Genomic DNA, 20,522 nt, shown 5'->3' with positions numbered 1-20,522 from the left:
CGCTGTATCTGATAACTGGCACTGCCCATGTGTTTATGGCTTTTATCATATTTCCGGCGTTGAGTTTTGACTTGAGTATCGCCTTGAGTCTCTGCATATATTCTTTCCTGATCGTGTCCTTCATCTCTTGGTGTTTTATATCCCCTCCTTCCAGTATTCCCAGGTATTTTGGTATCCTGTCTCATCTCATGTGTTTGATGTTGCTCCCATACTGGTAGCTTTATCCCTTCAGTTCTCGTTACTTTGCCTTTTGTTATGTTGACTAAGGCGGCTCATTTTTCTATTCCAAACTCCATCCTGATGTCCCCAGATACAATCCTTATAGTCTGGATTAGGGTATCTATTTCCTTGATGCTTTTACCATACAGCTTTTATTATTATTATTATTATATTATTTTATTATTATTATTATTATTATTATTATTATTATGAAGAAGAAGAAGAAGAGAAGAAGAAGAAGAGATTGTATGGTGTGACCGTCAGCTGAGACATCTGTTGACCAATGGCTTAGTTTTTGTTGAATTGTGGAAAAGGTTTTGTGGCGTTCAAGAGTCAACATAGCAGAAGCATGCTACAAGCAACAACGGTGTTGCCTTGTCGCATGCTACATGCTGCCTTGGTGGAATCCCGCCTGCAAACCCAATAGTTGAAGTGAAACACGTCATTAATTTTGCTGCTATGATTATTATTATACCATTGTTACAATCGATGCAGATTGATTCATTATTGAAATCGAAACCCGACCATCAATATGGGATGTATGCTGCAATGACTAGTACAGCAATAAAATTGCAAAAGCCAAGGCATGGGCGGAGATGTGTGATATCTTCGGCTTCAAAGAGATGGATTGTACAGGAAAAGACAAATATATATATATATATATATATATATATATATATATACTATATATATATATATATATATATATATATTCTCATGGTGTTCATATGGATTTTATTTTAATAACGAGATATATATACCTTCAAGTGTTAATGCATAGTCCTCAGAGTCCAGAACTGAAAAGGAGGGGCCCGAGTGGCGTGACACAGTGGGCATGCGAGACCTTGGTGTCATGTACCCACACACACAGGCGACTCTGGTGTGGATAAGTCAAGCGGCCACAACGGCTGAGCTCAAACAAGCTTCAGTAAGGCGCCACTCTGTGTCTGCGGTTTGTGAGCTCGCGGCGTTACGGTAACGAAACAATACTGCAGAATATGTTTTGGTTACAGTCATGTTTATTTACCTACATGCATTTTGCATGGTTACTTTCTAAAAAACTAGTATAATCAACTCCCAGGAAACGCAATTAACCAAGAACAAATGAAAGAATAGTATATTGATAGACACACCTACAGAACATACAAGCAATTCATTTAAGTTTTATTGTATGACCATAACCCAGTCACTTTTTTAGCAGAATTTACGTAATATGGGGGAATGTGGAAAGAAACTATTTTGTTTACAGTTAAAAAAGGCGGATACTGTAACCCCTTTATGAATCTCTTCACAGCCTAAAAGTCATTACTGACCGAGTCATAAATAAATGCCCCGAAATTCACAGTGCTTGTCAGGGGTATTTGATTATAATGCTTGCCTATTATGTGCTGAATGACTATATATGCAATTTAGTACTGTAATTACGCCCTTATCCTTATAACTATATTTATTTTATGATATTTAAGTGATAATCATTCTAAGAAATAATGGAAACAATGAAAAGATTGCTTGTCAATAGACCGTCACCAAGTCTGTCCTCGAGCAAATAACACGGTGATTTTTCGGTGCATCTCTTGTGGGGGTGGGGGGGCGGGGGGGGAATAAGCGTGCCATGTTTGCCTGAAAAATATGGTATATACTATATATATATATATATATATATATATATATATTATATATATATATATATATCAGTAATACTGCCGTTTTCTTAATTAAAGCTGATCAACCGAAAAAAAAACCAAGGCACGCTAGTCATTGTCTCATTCATATTTTAACGGATGAACTTTAGATTATCTCAGGTTCCTGTTTTATGATGTAAAGTGCAAAGCGATAGCGAATCAGCTACGTCCTTCATTAATCAATAAGTTTGTAAAACCGTAACTGAGGTCTATATTTTTGCTGTTTTGCATTGATTTTTTTTTTTTTTTGTTCTTTTTAATGTTCTTTTCAGTCTTCAAGTTAAAGCAAAGGCGAGCTGTTGCCCATATAACGTTTTACTTTAGTTATGAGTGTTAAAAGTCCATTTTCTTTTTTAGTTTGAGCCAATTTTCTTTATTGGGGATGCTCTTTTACAGCGTAAACTCAGGTATCCATTATCCCTGTCAATCTTATTTTCCTTCAACTGATATGCCTCGTAAATAGCATGCAATTCTCTATTAAGAATTAGTTCTAACGCATATTTACATTTTGTAACTCTGCTTTGAATTTTAAGTGCTGTAAGATTATTTTCTTTTCACATTTTCCTTCGTATAAGGATTTGGAAGGTACTTTTTATGATTTTCCAACACAAGATACTTTATAATTCATATAACTCGCGTTACTCGGTCTTCTCTTTCAATATTATCTTGTGTTCCTCATTTTATAAAGTTAAAGCGGATAATTCTGTCACTAAACAAAGATGTTTATCAAAATCTTCAGCCCCCAAACAAACAAAAACATAATCATTGGGGCATTGTTATTATTCTCTTGTATATATGTATAGGCTACCATACATTGTCATTTCCTTTGATTCTGTGTATTTTCTTAATCTTTGTGACAAACTTTGCTAGAACATACTCGTATGTCATTTATAAAATGTATATTATATATGAGTTAAGCAAACCGAATATGGGAAGTCAGTCATGTGATCCAAACACTGCATAATAGTACTAGTTGGTTCCAGTTTAAGGTAGTCTTGACCAGAATAGTCAATGCTTTCCGAGAGAGAGAGAGAGAGAGAGAGAGAGAGAGAGAGAGAGAGAGAGAGAGATCGAGAGAGAGAGAGAGAATTTACTAACAATTAGACTCTATCGGCCGATGTCTCAAGATATACGTGAGGAAGGGTAGCTGAGAGAAAATACTATATCAACGAAGGAACACGAAAGAGAGAGAGAGAGAGAGAATCTTTTGATAAGGAAAGAAAACGTAAATTAGGTTATATTCCCATTTTTTTTCTTTTATTTTTTCAGATCTCAGACAGTAGAAGTTGCGGCTCACTAGGGGAGTCGGGTAACATGACAGAAAATTTGCTGGAGGAAGAAGAGACCTCTGGCAGGATGACGGTGGCGCAGCTGGAGCAGATGGTACTGAAGTAAGTCACTTTGAAATAAAACAATAAATGACTGAAAGTATCCATACAGATAAAAGACTTGTCGATTTTATGAAATTTGGCCGCTGTAGTCCAGCACTGATCGAAGCACTCTTGGCCATGGGGTGATTGGGTAGCAAGCTAAAAAGCTTCACATTTTTTAAATGTTAACAAGACATTCACACAGATGTATTTCACCGGCAGATAGCTTGGAGTCGGATGCTAAGATATACACTTGAGCAGTACGAGCTAGAATTAGACGTCGACTCGCTGATCATTACTCTCCATTGTAACGCATATATACCGGACCTGGTCAAACTCCTCACTGCCACTCCGAAAAGGTGAGGTTGAAATTCCTTAAGTTACCCATTTGATGCTCTTGACTCAATGAGTCTTGTATTGGGAATTTTGCTTAGTTTTATTTATTTTAACTTGCATTACATTAGAGAGTGCAAGGGCGAAGGTGCCCGTTTCGTATACTCTGCCAAAAAATCCATTATTTAACATGAAATAAGTGTGACTTTAGTCTGTGTCTGCTACAGTAGATTCACATCAGCCGTGGCATTTGATCTAGGCCAGTCCCTTACGATGCTCATGATTGGCTGTTGATAAGCCAATCACAGGGCTGGAAACTCTCAGTGTCTCGAGAGGGTTCACGTACGTAGGATGTATGTTCCACCTCTCCTGAAAGACGTATCCCTCAGGAGAGATGGAACATAAATCTTGCCTAAGTGAACTCTCGAGAGAGACTGGGAGTATCCAGCCCTGTCATTGGCTTATCAATAGCCAATCACGAGCATCGTAAGGGACTGGCCTAGACATCAAATGCACGGCTGATGTGAATCTACTATAGTTTGCATATCATGATATAGTTTTAAGTTGTTGCTCTACGTAAGGAAGAAAGTAATTTAAAATCGTTGCCAACTACAAAATGCTGTTAAACCTGTAATTTCTTTCACACAGGGTCATCGTGAACTACTTGCTTTGGAGATTTGTTTTACGCTACATGCCATATATTAGCAACTATTTTCAGCAGCTGTGGCAGCAGTTTAGAAGTGAGGTGAGTTCTATCAAATTATAGTCATATAGGCGTTATTATATATCCCGTTTCTTCTGCTGACTCAGGCTGATGGAAAGGCTCGTGAAGACTTGGCTCTCATCAGTAATTGTAAAGCATACATTACTATAGTTGATTCACTTAAGGTAGAGTCTTGGGTGAGCCCTATGCCTACGAGACGTTTGTTTGGCGGCCTCCGATTGGCTGATACCGGGAGGTAGGAAGGCGGTCGCTCGGTCTCTCATATTTTCGTCTGCAGCTTAGGAAACTAAGCATTATGTTTATATTCCTTCACTTTTCTCACGTTTAGCATAAGATAGGAAGGTAGATTATTTATACATAAGTAATCAGGAAATAATGACCACTAATTTGTATTGTAACACTCTTAGTGCCTGCTCTGTCAGAGTTAGCACTTGTTCAAAATGATAGAAACACCGATGTTTTCAAAAGTGCAACCCAATACGTCCAAGAAGAACGCTACCATCACTGTCCATGCTTATTTCATTGTTTTCCCCATATAAAGATTTTTTATGTAAAATTTAGCCGTAGTTCAATAATAATCGTAATTTCTTAACATTTTTCTCAAGAAGTTTTAATTGTCTATTTAATTTTAATAATGAAACATAAATAGTTTGACACATGAGAGAGAGAGAGAGAGAGAGAGAGAGAGAGAGAGAGAGAGAGAGAGAGAGAGAGAGAGTGTGGTGAGTGACGAAAGCAAACGCATCATCAGATCCGAATCCCAGGTCGTGTCCCCTGTGCCATGTAAGCGAGTGTAAGCAATTGTACTAAGAGTCTTCTCAGAAGCCGGATGATTCGCAACATAAGAAGACATATCCTTAATTTTCTCTCCTCATATTCCACACATCTAGAATCTGAAAGCACCAGCATATTCAGGGTGAATTATTTCATGAAAACAAGTTTTAGATCACCTTGATTGCGTGAATGATGCAAAATCCGATGAAAAGTGAAAACAATAAAAATATTTAAATGCTCCTCGTCACTTTCACTCGTAATTCCTTTGTGTTTTTGTTATTGATTTCAGGTAATCATGATTTTGTTGTACAATTAATACCGAATCGTTTGGTATGACCAAAACTTTCCTATGTTGTGCTAAACGTGAGATAAATGAAGAAATAAAATCATATTGCTAGTTTTCTAAGCTGCAGCCAATCAGAAGCCGCCAAACAAGCGTCGCGTAGGCATAGGGCTCAGCAAGAATCTACCTTAAGTGAATCAGCCATAGACCTATGCAAGGAAACTGAAGAATCTACAGAGTAAAATTCTACCAACCTGATTCATTTTTGAAGGACAATTCCTAGATATCATTTATCCGGTTACCTATCGCAAGATGTCTAGATCCAAGGTAGTAACTTCTGAAAAAATAAAAAAAAAAAAACAAAAAAAAAAAAAAAAAAAAGTAAAAAAAATCAACAAATTACGACCTGTACACATTTTCACACCGACGCACTTCTTTCATCCGCAATGCTTATATTGTACTTTGCAATTCTTCATTTGCAGTCTATCTTTATAAAAAAAAAAAAAAAAAAAAAAAAAAACTCTGATTCCCCTCGAAATTTGCTTTATTTCAAGTTAGATTTGAAAGATTCATTCATTATTCACTTCAGGTACCGGATCCCTTTGAAGAACGTACGTACATCAGTCGCTGGAAGGAATGTGCAGCACTAGTCAACGAAGGCTTTGGAGCAGCGCTTGCCAGAATGTATGTTGAGCAACATTACGACCAGAAAATTTCAGGAGAGGTAAGTGAAATGGTGTTTAGGAACCACCTGAACTTTAATATTTTTTTCTTTTTTGGCTGTTTTGATGAAAATAATATATATATAAAATAATAAAATGTATTATATGTTTTAAAATAATATATATATATATATATATATATATATATATATATATATATATATATATATATATATATATATATATATATAACAAGGTCATTGAATATTAACGGCTGCATAATGCTAACTGATCTATAAAGTAATTGTTATAAAACTGTGACAGCATTTTCGAAGAACGATGAATAAGAAAATATAACGGGATGAAGTTATAGAATTTGCTCCTCTCTTCTGGCTAATGCTGTTGTAGTTATTTATTGTATTATATTTAGTTCTTCAAGGTTACTGGATTGCCAAGAAAAATCCACTTAACTGAGTGATCACTAAACAAACTGAAGTGAATATAGACATCCTTTTGTAAAAGTCATACCTTCCCAAAAGGGAGAAATAACTTTGATTCATATCTGCAGGCAAGCTCTTCCAAATTCTTAAAAATAAAAATAAAATTCTGAATGAAGGCGAGTAAAAACTGAGGAAATTTGTCATTAGCCTTTGTCTGAATGGACTGACGCTACCGGGAATAGAAAATGGAAATAACATAGAAGATTGAATCTTGCTGACTGTTGTGATTTTGAAATAAAACCGAGATTGCAATGGCATCAAAGATAGACGGCATTGCCCAATGTTCTCTACTCTTGCAGATTGATAACATGGTCGAGGAGGTTCGAACAGCCTTCCACATAGTCATTGATCGACAGGACTGGTTGGAGCAGGAAATGAAGCAAGTCTGTAGCGACAAGGTAATTTCTGATTTGGTCTTTCCAAGTGTTCCTCAGGGATGATAAAATACTGCACTAGATCTTCCTCATGACCGTTTTGGTACTGTATTCATATATGCAAAAATGTTTGGTTATTACAAGTTTCCGGATGTTCCATAGTGACAAAATACTGAATTACAGTGCAGCTAATGGTTTTTTGGTATAAGCCCAATTATGTGAATGATTTCATGAAGCTTTATTTGATATTTTAAAAATACTCCAATATCTTGTTTATAGTACTAATGATATTCGCTTGACTTCTGTTTCAGTTAGACATAATGGGTAAAAAGATAGGTTATCCAGAGTACATAGAATCAACAGAACTACTAGATGCTGAGTTTGAAGGGGTAAGCAATAATAATATTCACTATATAATCAGTAATGCCGGAACCGTAATGGTTTGACAAGAACTTTTCCATTTCAAATATCGTACCTAGAGTGTGTGTAAACTTATCTACTTTACATTATTTATCCTCCATTCATACCTGAAGTATAATCTTAGAATCAGATACAGTATTCAATATGGTTCGTCGACTATAAAGTAACTCGTCCACTTCTCTTTCAGCTGGAGATCCTGGAAGATCATTTCCTCAATAACATATTGAGAATGAAGAAACACGAAGTTTGGAAGGAACTCCAGAAGCTCTCCCGGCCAGTCGACAAGAAGAGGTACACCTCTATTGGTAGCCGTCGCTAAATATGAATACATTGCTGAATGTTTGTCACCTTGGGATTCTGTGCTCAGACATGCATGACGGACAGACCCGCCATCTTAGGTCTTAGAAATATGTTTAGACTATGAATTCTCTCTTTGGCTTTCAATATACTTTCATTTTATCATTGACTAATGATATATTGAATGCAATGTGGTCTCAAAAATCCAAACGTCTCAGAGGCAATTTTTATGATTAGTTTCACTGTCTTTATGTCCCAGAACATATTTGATATCAGGTGAATATCAAGTTTCAATTTATTACTCATGAAAAGATGAACCACTGACGAACAAATGGAAGTCAGTGCTTATCTAAGTTTTTATTTCTCCGAATCGTCAGTTTTAACAAGGTAGAATAATTACAATTACATCGGATTAAGGATTTATTACGAAATAACTTATTTGTACGATTAACTTAAAGTTTCAAGATAAAAATGATTTTTCAACAGAAAATTAAGCACATATATCAGACCGTGCATACACGTACATACATATATTATATATATATATGATACATGTATATATATATATATATATATATATATATATATATATATATATATATATATATATATATATATATATATATATATATATATATATATATATATATATATATATATATGATATATATATATATATATAAACAGCTCTCGATAAGGGCCAGTGGAGGCCGGAACTGTTGAGCTAAAAGGAATTACTGCTTTTCTTTTCACCTGTGGACTACAACCTTACATAATATATATATATATATATATATATATATATATATATATATATATATATATATATATATATATATATATATATATATATATATAGATATATATTATATATATATATATAGATATATATATATATATATATATAATAGCCAGCCAAACGTAGTTATTTGGCTTAAATAATAACTCACTCTCCGGTTACGATTAGACTGGAAATATATTGCTCCCACACTAACGTGCTCTGTAATTAGCTTCCCTCCCCAATGGGGTTGTGTGTTTCGACTATGTAAAGATATAAAAAAGAATATATACACGTTATATATGATTCCCGTTGTAATCGTTACTAATGGTGGATTTTGAGAATTTGTCCAAACCAAAATCTATTTATATCTTAATGGGCCCGAAGAAAATTTGGATTTTATAGGCTATGTTGAAGGCTCAGTGTTTCTGAATAAAAAAGGATATATTGCATGAGTGGCTCTTCTAACTGCATGGCTTCGCCTTTACTGTCTGTAAGTGTCCTTGGCATCTTATTAGGCTTTGATTTTAAAGTGTTTTCTTTTGCTTAATAATAGCAGCTAACAACTCACCCACCACTCGGACTCTCTTTTCCAGAAGTGAGGATTATTATGGAGGAACAAGAACTACTTTCATTAACATATGGAACGGCATGTAAGACATCTTTCGTTACTTAGCTAGTTTTAAGTCTCACATTAAGTCTCACATCACTCAAGTATGAAGCACTGGAGAGGATGAATGTGTATGGATGCATAATTATTCCCCTTCTCTCTTCCTAATCTTTATTTTTTTGTTTAATTCTAGAATAGAAAGTTACTTTCGTTTTGGTGGAGATGTGCATTTTTGCAGCCTAGATCATTTCTCGATATAATGGGGTTGGGATCCCACAATAAGCTGTAGGCCCCGATTGCTACGAAACTAATTGTTCCTAGCCACTGAAAAAATATCTACTCCTTCGGGCCAGCCCTAGGAGAGCTGTTAATCAGCTCAGTGGTCTGTTAAAACTAAGAAATACTTAACTTTGCGCCTAGGGGTGCGTTATCAAAGTTTCTTCCAGTGTCAGATTGCTGCCGTGCCAAACATAATGTTCCATATTTCGAGATGGGGATGAGTCTGGTCTGAGGTGGCCTACAATTTCGTGTAAATTCCTTTTGTGATGTAAATTGATTGTATTTCGAAAAAACGTTCGGTTTCAGAGGCGGTTGAAGCATTATTCGTTTTCGGAAACTGAGATTGACAACATCAATTTCAGCAAAGATAACTTAACTGTAACTATGGCATTTGATGGGAAGATATATATACGAAACTTAAAAGTTGTTTTTTACGGAAATTCTTTGATTATTTAGTGAAAACAACGGTGAATCATACCTTTCCTGAAATGGCACAGTAGCACTCATGTTTAGAATAGTCTAACTACATTAAGTATACTCACTTCCACATGAGAATAATAATAAACCAGACTATAGAAATGAGAGATTTTTGGGTGATGGGGTGAAAATAATAGAGAAAGAAGTTTTAGCTCAAAGATTAGTCCGAATATTGGTCAATGACAAAAGTGATTGATTTATAGCCTTTTTACAGAAATACGAAGTAGTAATAATAGGAAAATACCTGATAAGCATTCATTGTCTTCCAGCCCCATTTCACGGTTTTTGCTGAAGATTCACCTTTTTTTTTTTTAAATATTATGTATATAATTACCCACTTCCTAATAACCCCAGCCGCTCAGGCTCAAGTCTTTTATTAATTCTCCGCTTGAGAACATATCTAATTGAGAATCTTGTAACTTGGCGAAGTGGAATGCAGCTAAGGACGAATCTTGTATTTGTTAACTACTTACTATAAGGCCTCCTTCTATTTATCATCACGAAAATTAAATTTAACCATCCTGTTTTATCAACATTTTCTGCAGCAAGAATGCTTAAAATTTGTCACAGAGGAATCTCATAGGTTACATGGACAAAATTTGACAGTTTTTCTTGGTTATTATCTTCCGTAATTATTATTAAAACTTCACAACTTAACGTTACCGTTTTATCTCTCTCTCTCTCTCTCCTATCTCTCTCTCTTCTCTCTCTCTCGCTCTCCTCTCTCTCTCTCTCTCTCTCTCTCTGTATGTGCGTTTGTTGTGTATCTCTTTTACTCACGAGCATTAGAAACAGTCACACAGTAGATGAGGAAATTTGTGTATTGATTCTCTTGCTTGTTCCTTTACTCTCATACTAGACGGACCGTCGATACTAAACCTGCCTATAGATGAGTGCAAACACTCTAGCATTTTCCCTCAATAGTATACTATAGTAGATTCACATCAACCGTGCATCTGATGTCTAGGCCAGTCCCTTACGACGCTCCTGACTGGCTGTTAATAAGCCAGTCACAGGGCTGGAAACTCTCAGTCTCTAGAGAGAGTTCACATAGCCAGGATGTATGTTCCACCTCTCCTGAGGGATACTTTTGGAACACGTATCCCTCAGGAGAGGGGACACATACAGCCTGCCTAGTGAACTCTCTCGAAAGACTGAGGGTTTCCAGCCCTGTGATTAGCTTAACAGCCAATCAAGAGCGTCGTAAGGGACTGGCCTAGACATCAGATGCACGGCTGATGTAATCTACTATAGTAAACGATTAACGCGAACAGTTTTACTTTGTTTTTTATTAAGTATGGAGATAGTCAGCATGTTATAGACTCTTTTTCTACACATTTTACAAAGTGAATCCGTATTTTTTCTTTCATTATTTATTTTTATCTGCATGTAGAGAAAATACCCACCACTCCCAAATACCCAGCAGCCGCCCCCCGCCCCCCAAAAAAACACACTTCTTCAAAATAGATACATTTTAGTAAATCAATGATTTATGCTAGGGTCTAACTTTCACATATCCTTTGACGAAAATGTCAATATCATGTAATGCAAATGGATACAGTTTTTACTTTGAAAATGAAGTAAATATTAGAGAACAGGTTTTCCAACCTGCTGCTTATGTTCTGGCAGACTAATTTGCAAACAATTTGAAAACTTTTAATCTAAACTCTTTCCTTTTCACAGAAGTGAAGCCAAAAAGCAAATCATTAATTACTAACCAATTAGCCCTCTGGTTGGGATCGCAGGATATAAAACATCGTTAAATAAAACACCCAGTGGAAAATTGATTTAGTATAAATATTTACAGAGTTTACTGTACAGCTGCGGTAACTGGGTTATAGACAATATTGGTATTGAAAAAAAAATTACTGTGCATAACGTGTTTACTTATAAGTATTTACATTTTATTTATTTATTTCTCAACACTCGAGTACTTTCAGGCACTATTTGTGGCCCTTTTTCAAGAGATGTGTAGGTTGTCAGCCTGGGTCAAGGCCCAGCAGGCTGACAACCTACACATCTCTAGACAAAAGGCCACAGATAGGGCCTGAAAGTACTCGAGTGTTGAGAAAAAATAAAATGTAAATACTTATAAGAAAACACGTTATGCACAGTAATTTTGTGGGTTTCTTTTTCAATCTTCAGAAGAAAACTGAAAGAAGTTTTTTTTTTTTAATATTGGTATTCATAACTAATGATAGAGCATACGCCAGGATCACTTAAAGTGTAGTGTAAAATGTAGAAAACGGGAAGGGACATAGAATTACGAAGTATTCTATGTCCCTTCCCGTTTTCCACATTTTACTGTGATACAATATCCAGTAAATAATTCCATCGAATTATATCTGAACTATATTAGACTGGAATACCCGTTATCAGGCTTCTATATAAACTGATAAAAAGAGCAAATCTTGAAAAGGTAAACTTTGCATTGGATTTCATAATTTCTATTATGATTTTGTATTTAGCTGTGTAGAACATCAATTAATATAGGAATATTCCTTAAGGCATAAGTAGCCCGTATTTAACATAAGTTGCCGTGCTGTCCTCATTAAAATGAAATTTTGTTCCTTTCCAGATATTTGGGGTTTAAAGGGATTGTTTACTATTAAAAATAAAACTTAAAAAACACCTTAATTATATGTTTCAGGGTTTTATAAACCTACATTTTTCAGTGCAATTCACATACTTAACTTTATCCACTTACTTTTCTTTCTCTTCAGAGATTGGTTGATACAGCCTCTGGTCGTGAATGCATTTCATAATCCTACCAGCAAATGAAATCAGTAAGTACTGTTTGATATATCTTTATATATATCTATATCAATCTTTATATACATACACATATATACATACAGACTTTCATATGTATATATAAATATTGCACTTAGTTTTTTGACTGAAAATGAGGTCCTTCAATTCTCAAAGCTCAGCCACAACATATACACAATCGCACTATTAAACCTTGAAGGGAAAGGATTTATAAGTGTTTTTTGGCATTGTTTTGTTTACAAAGTGAGATAACGAACCGCACACTGTTTTGATTTACTATGACCTTTGAACATTGAAACGACTTTAATGTGTCTCGTTCTAGCTTCTATTGTATACATAACTGAAGGTATAGGAAATGTCTGGCTTCAGTGCTATATAGGTAATATATTTACTACATGAAATCAGTCAAAAAAATTTATTGAATGTTTTTAATAATAAAAGTACGGTTTTCTTCTAGTCTTACCACTTGGGATTCTTCGGGAACCTTTTTACAATCCTGGATACCCGATGTAAGTTTCAACCAAAATCAATAGACAAAATTAATCGAGAAAGTTTCTTATGAAAACTGACTTAACGTTGCGAGATTTGACTTTCAGCAAATATCGCTACTGAAGAAACTTTAATTGAACCAGATTGAGATTCATGATGTTCTTGACTACATTTTCTGAATAATCATTCATCATAAGTCAAGAAAAGTGACAAATGACAATACTAGTCCTAAGAATGATTTATATCCTTGTGTTGAATATGAATGTATATATTTTGGAGTCTTTATTTTCGAATAAGTGCTGTACAATAATGGTTTGGCAATACTTGCAGGTACCTGAACTATGGAAGTCTTGGCGTAGTGGTGGGGCACGAATTAGTACATGGTTTCGATAATCATGGTACGTGGTAAATCGTCATACTTGAACTTAGTCTGCTTTATTTAGGTAAAGCTCTCTATCACGAGAGTTTATACAATGTTCTAAGGGGTCAACATTAATAAAAATGTTAAAAGTTCATGTATAATTTATAACACTTCATAAAGCTTTCAAACCCTTTTCCTGGGTTCATCTTCAGTCCCAAGATCATATTGGACTGAAGACGGAACCGGAGATGGGTTCGAAAGCTTTTTATAAAGTGATTAAATATTATAGAACGAACTTTTAAATTTTTTATTATTGTGGACCCCTTAGAACATTATTCAGATGATGAAACTTATTCATATGGAATAAGTCCACCAAAGGATCCATTGACTTGATATTCAATCTTCCAAAGAATATGGTGTTCATCGGGAAGAAGTAAGACGAGGTAAACGAAAATACAGAAAGGGGAGACCCCACTTATTTAAAAAACAAAAAAAAAAAAAAAAAAAAAAATCAAGGTTTAGACAGTCACCACAGTGATACCTGGATAAAAGGGGACAGTCAGTACAGCAATCATTAAATAATAGGCACATCTATGACAGTAATACCTAGATAAATGGGACAGTCACCACATTAATACCACCTGGATAGACAGTGAGCATAGTAATACCTGGATAAAAGGGAGAGTCACCATAGTAATACCTGGATAAAAAAAAAAAGGACAGTAGCCATAGTAATATCTGGATAAACAGGACAGTCACCATAGTAATACCTGGATAAAGGGGGGATAAAGGGAGTAGTCACTATAGTAATACCTGGGTAAAAAGGGCAGTCGTCATAGTAATACCTGGATAAAAAGGACAGTCGTCATAGTAACATCTGGATAAACAGTAATACCTGGACAAAAGGGACAGTCCAGTAACATCTGAATAAAAGGGACAATCACTACAGTATTACCTGGATAAAAGGGACAGTCAGCATAGTAGCACTTGGGTGAGAGGGACAGTCACGCATGGATAACTGGGGGAGTCACCACAGTAATACTTGGATAAAAGGGACAGTCAGTAGTGCAATACTTGGATAATTGAGAAACTCAGTAGAATAATACCTGGATAAAAGGGACAGCTACCACAGTAATACTGGATAAATGGGACAGTCAGCACAGTAATACCTGGATGAAAGGGACAGTCAGCACAGTAACATTTAAATAAAAGGGACAGTTAGTACAGTGATTTCTGGATAAAAAGTGACAGTCACCATAATAATACCTGGATAGATGGGACAGCCAGCGCAGTAATATTGGATAAAAGTGACAGTTAGTAAAGTAATTTCTGGATAAAACGGACAGTCAGTACAAGGAAGTGCAGGAAAGTATTTCTGCATTCTTCAGAGTTTCCCTGGGCAGCGCCATATTGGTCAGCTAGTGTATATATATATATATATATATATATATTATATATATATATATATATATATATATATATATATATAATATATATATCAGAAGTGAGGATTATTATGGAGGAACAAGAAACTACTTTCATTAACATATGGAATGGCATGTAAGACATCTTTTCGTTACTTAGCTAGTTTTAAGTCTCACATTAAGTCTCACATCACTCAAGTATATATATATATATATATATATATATATATATATATATATATATATATATATATATATATATATATATATATATAATATATATATATATATATATATATATATATATATATATATATATATATATATATATATATATATATATATATATATATATATAAATTTCAGGCTCACTCGTAACATTCGTCCTACATAAAAAAATCCAGTTTATTTTAGTGTTTCAATCGCTTATTTTTTTCCAGGAAAGCGATACGATAAGCACGGAAAATGTATCTCAGTGGTGGAGTGACGAAATGGCGAGCAGTTTACAGAGCGAGCAGCGTGTTTCGTCGAACAGTACAGCCAATACCCAATTGAAATGGTTGGCAAAAATGTAAGTAATGAAAACTCAATTCACCAATCAAAAAAAAAAAAAAAAAAAAAAATCCGAGTCTACCAAATTCCGTTATCTTGCAAACCACCGATGTGATTTTCGTGGGTTCCATTTAGCTAAGAAGAAGAAAAAGAAAAAAAAGGATTGACAGGATAGGTGAAACGAACGCGTGGATGACTTGCCTCAAAAAATATAGACAACAATGACGCATTTGAATTTCTTCGACTACCGCCAGAGGATCGCCCTACACACAGGCACTAAGGCTCGTTTGTTTGCAATACAACAATGCAAAGTATCTTGCCCATTTTAAACTACTATCCCCGTGATTATTTTGTTCTTCCAAATACGGTTTGTTTGTATGGTGTTTTTATGTTGTATGGGACCAGTGGTTATTCAGCAACAGGACCAACTGCTTTACGTGACTTCTGAACCACGTCGCTAGTGAACTTCTATCGCCAGAAATGCACATCTCTAACACCTAAATGAATGCCCTCGGTGGCAGGTTAGGGCCATACCGATCACGCCACTGAGGCGGTGTTCTAAATAGGGTGTTATTTGTTGGATATGTGCAGTTGTGACTCATAATGACAACTGCTTCTTAACCTCTCATTTCGGCTGAAGATTAGTGTACGAGTAATACTGCTTCAAGTAAACTTGATATAGAGCAAGCAATATTTACTGGCGTGTTTGGTCAAATATCCGTGGAAAATTTAACTAAATACAATTATTCGTCTTTATATAAGAAAAATAAAATCAAAAGGCTCGGGAGTATATTAAATGATGAGAACAATTTAAGTATGTTTTTTTTTGTCAAAAAGGAGATAACAGTTTTTACAAATTTAGGTTAAATATATTGATAATAGAACTTTGCTTAACAGTTCATGAACCTCATTCAACAGAAATTTTCATGTCAGGGTAACAGAAATGTAATATATCATAAATATTTTATCAAAATAAGCCATATTAAAAAAAACCGAATGAAATATTCTATCATAAAGAAATTATTACTAGTTTACCAAATCTCTATTAAAGTCTTTGGATTAATATTTACGCTAGAAGGAATTACACCTGTGAGTACTTCAGTTCATTGTTTCTTTCAAGCAGTTCCTCGTTGGACGAGTCGGTTACGTGCTCGCCTACCCACTCGGTAGTCAGGTGTTCGATTCTCCGCTCTGCCAACTTGGAATGAGAGGAATTTATTTCTGGTGATTAGGTAGCCAATTGGTTCCTAGCCACTGAAAAAATATCTACTCCTTCGGGTCAGCCCTAGGAGAGCTGTTAATCAGCTGAGTGGTCTGGTTCAACTACGATATACTTAACTTTGTTTCTTTCAGGTGGATGGCAATGAAACTTTGGGGACAACATCTGCGACAACGCTGGGTACTGAATGCGTGGCTTGCCTACACTCGCTGGAGGGACAAATATGGCTCGGAGCCTAGTTTGCCTGGGATGGATTATACAGTGCCCCAGATTTTCTTCATCACTTTTGCACAGGTACGCTTAGTATAAGGCTACACTAACAAACACTCACGTTCTTACAAACTTTCGGCACCTTTTTCATCCCTTTTTTCATGTTGAATTAATTAGCCATTGAGGAATTAGTGAGGGAAAGTCCACATTTAGTATACGCTCCTCAGTCGTTTCTTGCCCAAAAGCGTTTATTTCCTTCAATTCTGACTTTCTTTAGCTCTTTCGAACCAACTGCGCCTGTTCTCCCAGATTCTCAAGGAAAGAAAAGCTCGTCTATTTGAACTCTTCAAGTTATTTAAAGTTTGGCAGTGAAATTTTAAGGTTTTAAAGAATATTAACGATAGGGATATTACCATCCAACGATCTTCAAAACTGCTGATATAATTATTTTCTAATGTCAGTGATTAGATTATTTGATTTCAGACGGCACGGATTGAATTGTCATTGCTAGAATATTTGTGATGATTCTCAGGGAAAGGAAAGCTCGTTATGTAAAGTTTGCAGTGAAATTTTAAGGTTTTAAAGAAAATTAACGAGGGATATTACCATCCAACGATCTTTTAAATTGCCTTTATATTTTCTAACGTCTGTGATTAGATTATTTGATTTCAGACGGCACGGATTGAATTGTCATTTCTAGAATATTTGTCGTGGTTTCTGAAGTGAAATATCTGAAAACGATCTTTCACGGAATCTTATACATAAAAGTGAATGTTTTTATGTATATTTGTGCTCTATAGAAATCCTAACTGCTTGACCGATCTAGACAAAATTTGGCAAGTGCCCATCATTTGACCCAACTAACATAATAGGGTAGGTTTCAAACCCTTATCCCTGTCGACTTCCCCTTCCCCATCCCCGTTACATTTGTAACTTACGTGGTTAATAATCTCTACGGGATCATCACACCTCATTTAATGCATTCAAGACCATAGAAACATATTAATGAAAATGCTTTTCAGTCATCAAAGGAATACCGGGATAAAAGGAGCAGACAGCACAGCAATATCAGGATAAAAGGGAGAGTCCCCACAGTAATACCTAGTTAAAGGAGACAGACAGCACAGTAATACCTTGATAAAAGGGACACTCATCACCGTAATACCTGGACAGTGACCACAGTAATATGGGATAAAAAAGGACATTCTCACGGTAATATCCGGATAAAAGGGGCAGTCGCCACAGTAATACCTAGTTAAAGGGGACAGATGGCATAGTAGTACCTAGTTAAAGGGGACAGATGGCATAGTAGTACCTAGATATAAGGAACAGACAGTTCAGTAATACCTGGTTAATAGGGACAGACAGCACAGTAATACTTAGTTAAAAGTTACACACAGTACAGTAATATCTGGCTGAATGTGTTGGACAGCACAGTAATACCTGGATAAAAGGGACAGTTATCACAGTAATATCTGGATAAAAGTGACCGACAGCAACGTAATACCTGTCATGTTACCCACAACTGTTCGAAGGGTGAGTGTTGCATGAAAAATGGGGAACTACCAGTCAGACCATCAACACAAACCCCTCTCCCTCCCCCTTCAAGTAGACTGGCACTCAGAGTTTTCCCGGGCAGCGACGGGTTGGTCAGCTAGTATGTTAATATAACTGATAACATGTTGCAGAAAACTAGTTTTAGGTGTGAACGTCGTATGACAGAAACCTAGAATAGATAATGTCAAACTTAACTTCTCAAAACTCAGTTTATCCTGATCGAGAAACTGAAATTTCATACAATTTTCTGTAACTTGTACAGACATATGATAAGTTAAAAAAAATGTCTTCAGCCTAATTCTTATTTCAACTAAATTTTTAGTCTCTTGAAAATCATTTGTCGTTACAATTAACTGTCTCTCTCTCTCTTCACAACTCAACCTCGTCCCGATTATGTCTCGCTTATGTTTGACTTTCTCTCTCTCTCTCTCATGTTTTGATTGCTATTAATTTGAAAATGGCTGCCTACCAGACCACTCATGACAATCTTCTCTTTCCCCCCCAGATCTGGTGCGAGGTGGTCAGTAAAGAAGGCTATGAAAAATATAGCAAAGACATGCACAGCCCCGGAATCTATCGTGCCAACGGAGTGGCTCAAAACTCCGTCTTTTTCGCCGAAACCTGGAACTGTCCTCTGGGTTCCCCCATGAACCCGGAGAAAAAGTGTCACTTGTGGGTGTAGTGCGGTGTAGCAACTGACATTCCAGACGCACAGAATATCTGAAACGACTTTTCACTTCATTTCCCGAATGGAAAAAGGACAGCTACTGCCAATTTAATAAGAGTTTTCACATATTTGTGACAAGTTATTGCCGAGGATCTGTAACATCCAGGAATACATAAACGATTCATTACTAGGCTGTAATGAGTTTGTATTGTCTCGTGTTTTCTTGTAAAATTTATACAGTAGGAACTCCTGAAGAAAGTTTCCAAGCCTTCGTGGATTTCTGGCCACTTAACATCGCGTCATTGTGCTTCTTTGTATACACAAGAGAAAAACGATAAATGCTGTAGTATTTGCTGTTGTCGAAACTGAAGAGATAAAACAGTTTTACATTTTTGTACAGTGTTCGTTCGTAGAAACCATCGCCATGGATGAGATCAAGTCAATGTAACAATGTCTTACCAATATCCCCCTTTGTCTTCTCTGTTTCATCTGTATAGAGAAGATGGTTTCGTATGGTTCGATTTTCTTTGAATGCAAGAAACTGCAACAACTCCTCGTGAGCTTTTCTTTTCTAGAGGCACGAAAAGCACTTTGCCACCCGGCTTAAATCCTGGCTAAAATGACTTTTTAACAATTAAATAAGGCAAATATCCCTATAATGACTTAACAACTTAGATGTGGATTTCCATAAATGACATTGGAACTGAGTTCTTAATCATTTTCCTCCTGGTCCAGTTAACGTTTTGCACAGACTTTATTATAATTGAAATTGTTAAATATTCTGTCATCGTTCAGCATAATACACTAAAGTGCAGTTCATGCAATGTAAAAGACTTTGTACGATTCTTTTTCAAGCATATTCCTAAACTCCATGTAAATCTTGTACAGTGTTGTACCCTTGTACAGTATTTAGCTACATAAAGATATTATTAGTATAGGTCATCTAATGTCCAATAGAACATCTAACCACTACATTCATTAATATTAGTCGTTCGTTCGGACTAGGATTCAGTTAAGTTTCACATATAATCAGCCTAGTGTGTTCATGAGCCTTGATTTCATATGGAGTTTGGGTGTATATACAGGTTCATTCCAAGAAGGCGTCTACTTCTTTTTCTGAGTGACTAGCTTGAATCTCTTCTCTCTCTCTCTCCCTCTCTCTCTCTTTCTGTAGCTACATAGTTTCATTTCTGAGCAAACCGAGACAGTGATACGGACAATCCTGTGCTGATAGTCAAAGGCTATTTTCATAACATGTTAGCTAATGTTACTAGGGTATTCCCTCATATTTAGATTACTATGTAACATATACTTTTGTCTTCTAATCGATATCCAATATTCTGTGTATTATTGGATGAAGGCTAAAGGATGAGGTTCTATCAAAGATAAATGTGCAAAAGGCAAGGATATTCTAAGAGCAATGCTGTAATCACGAACGCTATAAGTTTAGAGGTATGCAGTGGGCCTTTCTTTTAATAATATGGTCAAC

General features: G+C 35.6%; 2 protein-coding genes and 1 long non-coding RNA gene across 4 annotated transcripts in view; all 3 read left to right on the top strand.

Annotated features, from left to right (window-relative positions):
• LOC135206744 (neprilysin-1-like) overlaps positions 1–20,522 on the top strand; it is a 684,073-nt gene that overhangs the window by 607,785 nt on the left and 55,766 nt on the right. The window lies entirely within an intron of this gene.
• Positions 1,055–12,637, top strand: LOC135206515 (neprilysin-1-like). The gene is made up of 9 exons (XM_064237872.1): positions 1,055–1,171; positions 3,171–3,284; positions 3,494–3,630; positions 4,253–4,349; positions 5,975–6,109; positions 6,847–6,945; positions 7,233–7,310; positions 7,529–7,632; positions 12,506–12,637. The coding sequence occupies exons 1-9, from the start codon at positions 1,055–1,057 to the stop codon at positions 12,561–12,563; spliced, it is 939 nt and encodes a 312-aa protein (XP_064093942.1). The 3' UTR covers positions 12,564–12,637.
• Positions 13,012–15,324, top strand: LOC135206745 (uncharacterized). The gene is made up of 3 exons (XR_010312828.1): positions 13,012–13,063; positions 13,374–13,441; positions 15,269–15,324. It is a non-coding gene; the product is annotated as an uncharacterized LOC135206745 (long non-coding RNA).

The sequence above is a fragment of the Macrobrachium nipponense genome, chromosome 31, assembly GCF_015104395.2.
Source record: "Macrobrachium nipponense isolate FS-2020 chromosome 31, ASM1510439v2, whole genome shotgun sequence".
NCBI lineage: Eukaryota > Metazoa > Arthropoda > Malacostraca > Decapoda > Palaemonidae > Macrobrachium > Macrobrachium nipponense.
Note: the sequence above shows the minus strand (reverse complement) of the source record. Positions and strands in the feature narration are given on the sequence as shown.